The 9152-nt window shown below is 38.8% G+C and overlaps 1 protein-coding gene across 1 annotated transcript; it reads left to right on the top strand.

The window, feature by feature from the left end:
- The first annotated feature begins 4738 nt into the window (after window positions 1-4738).
- On the top strand, window positions 4739-7610 carry LOC149250422 (ferritin-like catalase Nec2). The gene is made up of 3 exons (XM_089459089.1): window positions 4739-5091; window positions 5307-5532; window positions 6972-7610. Exons 1-3 carry the CDS (start codon window positions 4754-4756, stop codon window positions 7356-7358), a joined length of 951 nt encoding a protein of 316 aa, XP_089315215.1. The 5' UTR covers window positions 4739-4753; the 3' UTR covers window positions 7359-7610.
- The last annotated feature ends 1542 nt before the right edge of the window (window positions 7611-9152 follow it).

Below are 9152 nucleotides of genomic sequence, written 5' to 3'. Positions count from 1 at the left end.
TGCAAGATGCCTCAGCTCTCCATGTAGTAGGAATGCTCCATAGCCTGCTCACAACTCCATCCAAGTCCATGGCCTTGTTGTACAAGAGTGCACAACCTCTCCATCGGCTCATAAGCAAAACATCTCCATGTCACATCAGAAAATCCATCTGCACAACATCCCTGCCTTAGCACTCCTCATTGGATGCCCATAAGTGACACCTCTACAAGTGCTCCCGCATAATGTCCCTGCATAAGACTGCCATGCTCCATGTCTCCAACCTGATGTCCATGACTAAGTTGCCCATGTAGTCCAACCAAGTAGACCCATCACAACAATCGGTCATCCTCATCCAAGTCTGCAATCTTCGGTCTAGTGAACTCGGTCACCCAACCATATCATCATCATCACGAGTCCCTTCCATCATAGCTCCCCCACTAAAGGTTCCACCAAGACTATCTCTTGGTCTCGGCCATGAGAAGTCCACCCAAGCATCATCATACCTCAAGTGTGTGCCCTCCAATCTGTCCATGAGTCATGCCGGGCACTTAGCCAAAGTGGCTAAAGCATGACCCAATCCTCCACAATGATCATCATGTTCCTCCCTTGTCACGAGCCTTTGTACCTTCTACCATAAGGCCACAAACAACCCTAACAAGTTCTGCAACAATCAACAATCCTTGCTTCTCCATACAAGGTCTCATCATAGACATCCATGGTAAGATGCTCCCTTGCATTGGCAAACTGGCTTTGCCCTTCCCTGCATACGGTCCATCCACCAAATGCCCAAATGAAACACAAGTATCAATGGTACTTACATCATCATGAGGTTCCTCCATATGAGTATCCTCATTCATCCATGTCCACAAACTGCACGATCCTGGTCCAACTTGATCAATCTCAAGTTCATCCTCCATCGTTGTCACATCTGCAACATCTTCAACTATCATCACTTCCTCTTCCTTGTCAGCACAATCTGCAACTTCATCTTGCTCCATTGTCCAACCAAGTTGAAGAAGTTTGTCTTCAACATTCTTTTCCAAGACTTCAAGTTCCTTCCGAATCTGGGGATTCTCTTCTTTCAACCTCTTCAACTTATATAAGGTAAGCAAGAGATTCCCTTTTCATTCTTCCAAACTTGCCATGCCTTGTCGTTCAGCTTGGTCCAAGCACTAAGCTTCACCTCTGCTAAACCTGTTTCACCAGCTTCACCAAGTTCCCTGCAACCATGAATCGACCCTTGTTCCACTTGTATGTGAAACTAGCTTCCTTCACCTGCAAGTACCTGCTTCCACTGTCATCAACTGTCAAGCTTCTTCAACCCTGAATCAGCCTGCTCTGATACCACCTGTCACGCCCCTACACCTGCGGTATTCTTTCAACCGCTTATAGCGAGGTGTGGCACCACTAAACACTTTCTTTTCACCAATACTTATGTTCATGGACTACACCTAATTCACTTTCCCCTACTTAGTTTGTGTTTTGCAACCAAGTATTATTATATTTATCCTTTATACCAATACACACCCATACTCATTCATTATCAACAACAATTATAAATGAAGAAGACAATTGCACAGTACAAAGGGAGGGGCAACTCCCTGCAATATGAGTTTTCCCGAATCAATATATAATATAAACTTCACTTTTACAATGTACAAGCTAAATCTTGGGAAACCCCAAATTTACACTTAGTCAATTTTCAAAACTTCGGTAAACTCGGTTGCCCAGCTCGTCGGCACCTCCGCACAGTCGCCGCACGACTCACCAACCCGTCATTCACCTCGTCGCACGTCTTCGCCGGTTCGCTGTTCGTTTGTCGCAAACGCCCAAACCGTCTACACCTGCCCACACGTAGTCCTGCTTGCCAACTCTTGACAAATGCCCAAATCGTGTGAACAACACGTAGTACTGCCTGTCGAACTCTATGACCTCCGGTTCCAACCTTCATCTCACGATCGTGTCGTTTGCCCAACTTGGGCGCGCCTCCAAGTCGCCACACACGGGTGCCTCTACCCGAGACACACTTCCGTTCAGAACCCAACACACCAACAAGTCTCCGTGCACACTTGCACAATGGGCGGGCGCTCACCCGAGTCACCAAGGCACCCACGCCAAGTCGTCGCACAATGCGGGCGCCACACACTCGTGCACGCCCTCACCCAACCGCTGGGCGATCCTGCCCGCACCTTCACCCGCAACCGCGCTTTACCGTGCAGCCTCGCCCAAGAATGGGCGCATGTGAAATATGCGCCTCCTCCTCTTGGACTTGCGCACTAGAAATCTACGCCTCCTTGCCTTAGCGAAGATGTATGAGCGAGTTGGATTGATGACAAATGCCTCCCAATGTGCATCAATATATACACAAGCTTGGGGCCAAGTTTGGTTGCCCAGTCGACTTGCCCAACGCCATGCGCACCCCTTACTTCGTTGCAAAACACCGTCGGCTTTCCTTCCCATCGTAGGCCGGCCTCTAACATATCGTTCATGCTCCATACGCATATAAACGAGCTTCCATCCTCATATGTGCGTGTAAGTGTCGTCGCATATCGTCGCATCACTTGTCGCACAACCGCAGGTCGCTCTCCAACCGGCGCTCGTTCACGGTCGCTCGTCACCCGAACGCGGTCGCACTTCGGCAGAACCGCAGGACGTTACAGGTGACCTCCCGGGAAGTCCTGGTTAGGGGGTGCAAACCTCGGAAGTGATGATTGATGCTATGTGATTCATTTCACTAGTTTCAATCCCACTTCTTCACCCCTGTGAGCATCACCCAATCTAATGAGTGTTAAGTGGACTATTAAAAAATCATGAGAAATTAGTCAGTTACCACTACCTTTCATGGAAATGGTCATAGATGAATGACTTACTTAACCCAGTTGAATCCCAAAATGGTATTTAATATAATGCACTGCCAAAACCCCCAATACTTAAATTTTAATTTGTTAATGTAATTATTATTTTATTATTTTGAATATAATGTTATGGGATCGCTGGCATGCTAGGTTACTCTACCCCTCTAATTTTGAACATGTGACCCTGACACATGCCCTTAACCATTATGCTCACTCAAGCTATATATAATGCAAATAAAACATATCAAAAAGAAAAATGTAATGAGCATAATGTATGAATTTTAAAAAATCTATTAAAATAAAAAACTAGCAAGACTCTATCATTTACATTTTTTTATATAAAAAATAAAATTTTAATACATCATAAAAATTATTTATTTTATATTTTACATCAATAAATATTTATACTGAAAAATCAAATTACCAATATAGTCAAAACCTACCGCCCTGAGGTGGAATTAATTTAAATTCAAATTTTATTTAAAAGCCAAAATTTGTTTTCAACCAATCTTAAAATAGATTATAATAAGAGGACACATTTGATTTGAAGGTCGTAGAAATTATGCAGAAAAATATGTCCATTCAACCTCGACGGGGGAGATATTTCAAAAGAGATGTGCATTGACAATTTAGATAGATTAGCTCCAGACACCAAAATCAGAATGTACACACGTGACTCACTGAGTTTGTGTTCTCCTTTAATACGTTTGTTCATTGTGACGACAGATGTGTAGATTTATATTCAATTTACTGTTGAGTACGGGATACTTCAAGTACGGGACATTCAAGAATGACCACCTCATTTAGATAAACTATTTGGAAATTTTTTAATGATGATCAACTACCTGATAGAAATTGATAGTTAATTCAGAATGCTCTCACATTATTTATCGAATCAAATTTCAAATTGAAACAAATACATTTTAAAGTCGTAAAATTTATCCAAATCGTCAAGTCGTTATAAACATCTAGAAATTGTGAGCTCGTAGATGTATCCAAATTCACACTATGTTCTAAACATCTAGAACATAGAAAGTGTCCAGACAGCGATATAAGGTTGAAGAAATTGAAGATACACATACGTTACTCCGACCACTTACGACCTCTAAACTATTGGCCATGTGCACCACTTACGGGAAATGCTATTTCCAACCCTATAGCCTCATTAATGCGGGGCTACATGTGCAGGAGATAGCCACCTCGCGTTTAGATAATAAAAAAAAACGGCGTAGTACCCACCTCGCGTGTTATAAACTCCTATCTCCTGTGCATGTAGCCCCGCATTAATGAGGCTATGGGGTTGGAAATAGGAGTTGCCCACCACTTACGACCTCTAAACTATTGGCCATGTGCACCACTTACGACCTCTTACTACTCCCTCTAACTGCAAATCAGCGGGACGGGACGGGACGTTATTGCTACATCGTTTGTTTGTTTCTCACGTTTCCTCCTTCATCCACCCTTTTCCATACGCCCTTTTCCATACGGCAACTTCTAACTAGTCATACATAGGGTATTTAATGTTCAGGGATATGCACGCAGCTTAGCCCGATAACACGGGAAAGCCCAAAGATTGTTTAATGCTTAATGCCAAAATTCCCCGCTCCCATGTTATCGGGTTAACCTGGCATTAAATACCCTATATATGACTGGTTAGGCGTTGCCCTTTCCATACAATATATGCAACCACCTGTCTCATCTCAGGTCACTTTCCATACAAAATATGCAGCCACGTGTCTCATCTCATGTCACTTTCACCGCATTTTTCTCCTCAGAATCTCCGATGAGCACGGTATATGCTCCTCCCCCTGCATATTTATATTCCCCTGCACTGCTCCTCTATTCATTCATCCCTCGGGAGGGAGACACAAATTGTTATTCTGTTTTATTCTCTTCTCCTCACCAAAACCAAAATCAAAATGGCTCACACGCTTCATCCACCTTTCGTTTTCATCATCCTCTTCTTATTATCATCCCAAGCTTCATCAGAACACGATCACTTGCCAAACACGGAGGCTGGCTACAAGCCCGGACCAGTTCCTGCCGTAGATGTAGATTCTCTTGAGTTTCCTCTAAATTTAGAGTACTTGGAAGCCGAGTTTTTCCTCTGGTCGGCCTTGGGTTATGGCCTGGATCATGTTGCACCGGAGCTCGTAAGCGGTGGACCACCTCCCATAGGGGCAAAGAAGGCTAACCTGGACCCTTCGGTGCGCGAGATCATAAAGGAATTTGCGTATCAAGAAGTTGGTCATATCAGGTATGATTGTAGATTTTGAAAATGTTTTGAAATTTAAGTGTAATAATAGATTTTGAGAATTTAATTAATAAAATCGAAAATCAATTAACTAATCAATTATATTTTAGAATTTGGAGTTGGATCAAAATTTATTTCGATTACTGGAAATAATGATATATTGAATTCAATTAATGGTTGTTGTTTTTAATTTGATTTATGTATACAATGCAATGCAGGGCTATAAAGAAAACTGTGCATGGATTTCCTAGACCTCAACTCAATCTCACCGCTGCAAATTTTGGCACTATCATGAACGCCGCACTGAATACAACTTTGAAACCTCCTTTTAATCCGTATGCTAACTCTGTCAACTATCTCCTTGCAAGTTACGTTATTCCCTACGTTGGACTTACTGGCTACGTGGGCACCAATCCCCAGCTCCAATCAGCGACTGCTAAGCGGGTAAAGAAGAAGGCTTTATTTATTCATTGATTTTGGTTTTATATAATAAGGAAAAAATCAATATAGAAAAAAGAAAAGAAATTATTTTAAAGTTTATAAGATTAAAGATAGTTTATGGGACATATTGTTTTTCTATTTTATTCTTGTATTTGGTCTTTTTTATGAGATAGATTTTTTTCCATATGGTTCTTGTATTCAGTCTTTTTCTTCCTGTAAAGGCTTACAATAAATGCCTCTAGCTTCTCGACAAACCCTATCTGAATAGATTATCCTAAGAGCTAGCTACCATAATATCTGCATAGCTTTCCCTAGTGTCTTTGAAGGCCATTGTTTTTTTGTCTAGCTGCCAAAGTATCTGCATAGCTTTCCCTATTGTCTTTGAAGACCAATGTATCTTTGTTTCCACTTTTCCATAAGAGCAAAAAATACATACTCTTTCCTCCCACATTTTTTTGGCATTTTCACAACCGAGTTGAATGGAGTTGATGACAATTAGTCCTTAACTAAGCAATAAGAATTTTGGCTCTCCAAGAAATATTGGGCCCTATGTACTCTTTTTGTTGATGATTATGAGTGGGATTAAAGTCTTCAAAATAGTACTTTTCCTTTCTCCCTAGCTCCTTATCCCCTATGAACTCCTTTTGTTGATGATTATGAGTGGGACTTAAGTCTTCAAAATAGTACATTTTCTTTCTCCCTAGCTCCTTATCCCCTATGTACTCTTTTTGTTGATGATTATGAGTGGGACTAAAGTCTTCAAAATAGTACCTTTTCTTTCTCCCTAGCTCCTTATCCCCTATGTACCCTTTTTTTTATGATTATGAGTGAGATTAAAGTCTTCAAAATAGTACTTTTTCTTTCTGTCTAGCTCTTTATCTAAGTATACTTGTTAAACTTATTCATAATAAAAAAATTGTCTCTTTACTTTTTATGGGACATATGTTCAAGTAAATACTTCATTTACTAAACCATATTTATAAAATACATGTTCAAACAAATATATGAATAAATATTTTATTATATATATAAATAAGTATTTTATTGTCAAGTGAGTGGTAAGATGGATCATCTTGTTGAATTGAGGCTTATGTGATCCATGTCAAGTTTACGAGAGATTTTTTGGCGTAAATCACATGATATTTCATTTGTCACGCATTTCGAACCGACGAGTGTGATTCATCATCTTGATGATGAACCACACTCGTCGGTTCGAAATGTGTATCATGTGATTTACGCCGAAAATTATCTCATAATAGATCATCTTCTTGATTATTATCACCTTTCCTATTGAGCTTAGATTTTTGAGTTGTGACATGTCTGTTAACTGGGAACTTTTTGTAATGTTGTCCGTGTAACCAAATTACCTCCCGCTAATTCTTAGTAGGTAGCAAGATGTTTCTAATTTAAGTATTTTATTTTTGTGTATATAACGTTTATAGTTGGTGGCGGGGCTTCTTGGAGTGGAATCGGGTCAAGACGCCGTGATACGTGCTTTGCTGTACGAAAGGTTGTTTGAGAAGGTGGCGCCATATCCATACACAGTGGCAGAATTCACGGACAAGATCTCTATTCTTAGGAATAAGTTGGGGCACACCGGAATTGCCGACGAAGGCCTGTTTGTCCCACGTGCTCTGGGAGCAGAGGGGAAGGTGAAAGGCAACATTCTTGCGGGCGATGAATACTTGGTTTCATATGCACGCAGCCCTGCCCAAATTCTGAGGATTGTCTATTCATCTGGTAGTGAATCATCTCCTGGAGGGTTCTACCCTCGTGGTGCTGATGGAAAGATTGCGCGTCAATACCTCTCTAAGAAAACGCACAGCTAATTTATTAGGGTTGCTATTATTGGTTATGGGCTTTGCCGATGCCATTCTATTATTACGTCATGTACCATCCATCGTCTGTGTGTTTGTGTTCTTGTTTAATTTGTATAGGGAGTAGGTGGTCAGTTGGAAGTATGATCTGCAAGTAGATTTGATATGAAAATCAATAAGGGAGATATTGATGAAGTAGATAAATAAGGACCTTTTGTCCATGTATTTTTCATAATTTGAATCTCCAGATGATCAGCACAAAAATGTGATGTAAAAATGTTAAAAGGTTATAGCGATAAAAGGTACTTGTTTATTGCTCCATTCTTTAGTGGGGCTTCTGGCCTTTCTCCGTATTATTTGTAATTATTTCAAAATAAATATTGATTATTATGGTAAAGTTTTTATATAACAATTTTATCTCATTGAATGAATTTTATTTTTAGTTTATTTGGTGTTATTTTAATGTAAAGATAAGATTACATTGGTTGTTTGTTCGTTTTGTTTGTTATGATTGAGTATAAAAATATCAAATTTCCTTTAAAAAAAAATAATATTATAAGTAAATAAGTTAAGTTAGAAAAGAATTAACATTATAAGTAAACAAGTTATGCTGTAAATTTATTAATATTAGTTTATTTTATTTATGTTATATTTTTTATTATTTATTTTGTTTATGTTATATTTTTTATTATTTATGTTTGGTTTTGTTAATTGAATTTGTAATAGGAAAAGCATTCATTTGTGTTATACATATGAAGAAGATTAGCATATACTCTTTAGGTACCATTTTTTTTCTATATAAATAATATAGATTTTTTTTTTGAGGTGAAATACTTGTATATATTCTTTCTTCAATCACACTTATACTTGTATTTGCAATTTCTTTCATTATGGTGTGCTTATTTTATATGGAGTCTTTGATACTAGGGAAAATCTAGGCATTAAATGAATAGATATATCTATATCTCTTTTGATGGTGTACTTAGTATTTCCCCAAACACATCCTCAAACTCCTGCAACATTGGTAAGGCCTTAATGATTGGAACTTTAGTCTTGGTTGGCTCTTCCATGTGAGTTACATACAATTGGAATCCATTTTTGAATCATATTTTCAACTATAAGGATGAATTCTTCCTTATAGAAATGGGAATTCCTTTCAATGTACTTTGTTTTCCTCCTTCATCAATTCAAGTAAAAGTCCTCTTATGACAATCTAGGATGGCATGATGTGCATCCAACCAATCCATTCGAATAAGGATGCCATATGATCCAAGTGATATGATGTTCAAATCTACATTAGTGGTAATCTCCCTTTTCGTTCTAGTAGCTAATTAAAGGTCAACCAAAATTTCTTATGCTTAATTCTCTTCAAATGAAATGTTTCAACTAAATTGGGGGCAATGTAATTATGACTTTCTCTCGAATCAATTAAAATGGCAATAGGATAATGTGTAATCTTACTTTGTATTTCAATTATGATTGATTCATGATCTATCATGATCTAACTATTGATCATCCAAGGCTCCATATATTTTTGGAATGTTCCTATCCATATCTTCCACTATGGTTGCCTCATGGTAGGTTGTGTGTAGTCCTAATTATATATCTCTTATGAGCACAATCTATGGACATATGATCTCAATTACAACCCCAACATCTAATTGGCTGCCTTGCCCTCTTTCCTAGATATTTCATCATTTTGGATCCACTCTGAACTTATTGACCTTGTTGATATGTATTAAAATTGTTCTTGAAGAAAGGAGGTTTGAATCCTCTCTTCATTTGATCTAATTTTTCCTTCCTCTT

Source organism: Pinus tabuliformis, chromosome 7, assembly GCF_031772625.1.
Source record: "Pinus tabuliformis cultivar Carrire ecotype Pingquan chromosome 7, CPIR1, whole genome shotgun sequence".
Taxonomy (NCBI): domain Eukaryota; kingdom Viridiplantae; phylum Streptophyta; class Pinopsida; order Pinales; family Pinaceae; genus Pinus; species Pinus tabuliformis.
Note: the sequence above shows the minus strand (reverse complement) of the source record. Positions and strands in the feature narration are given on the sequence as shown.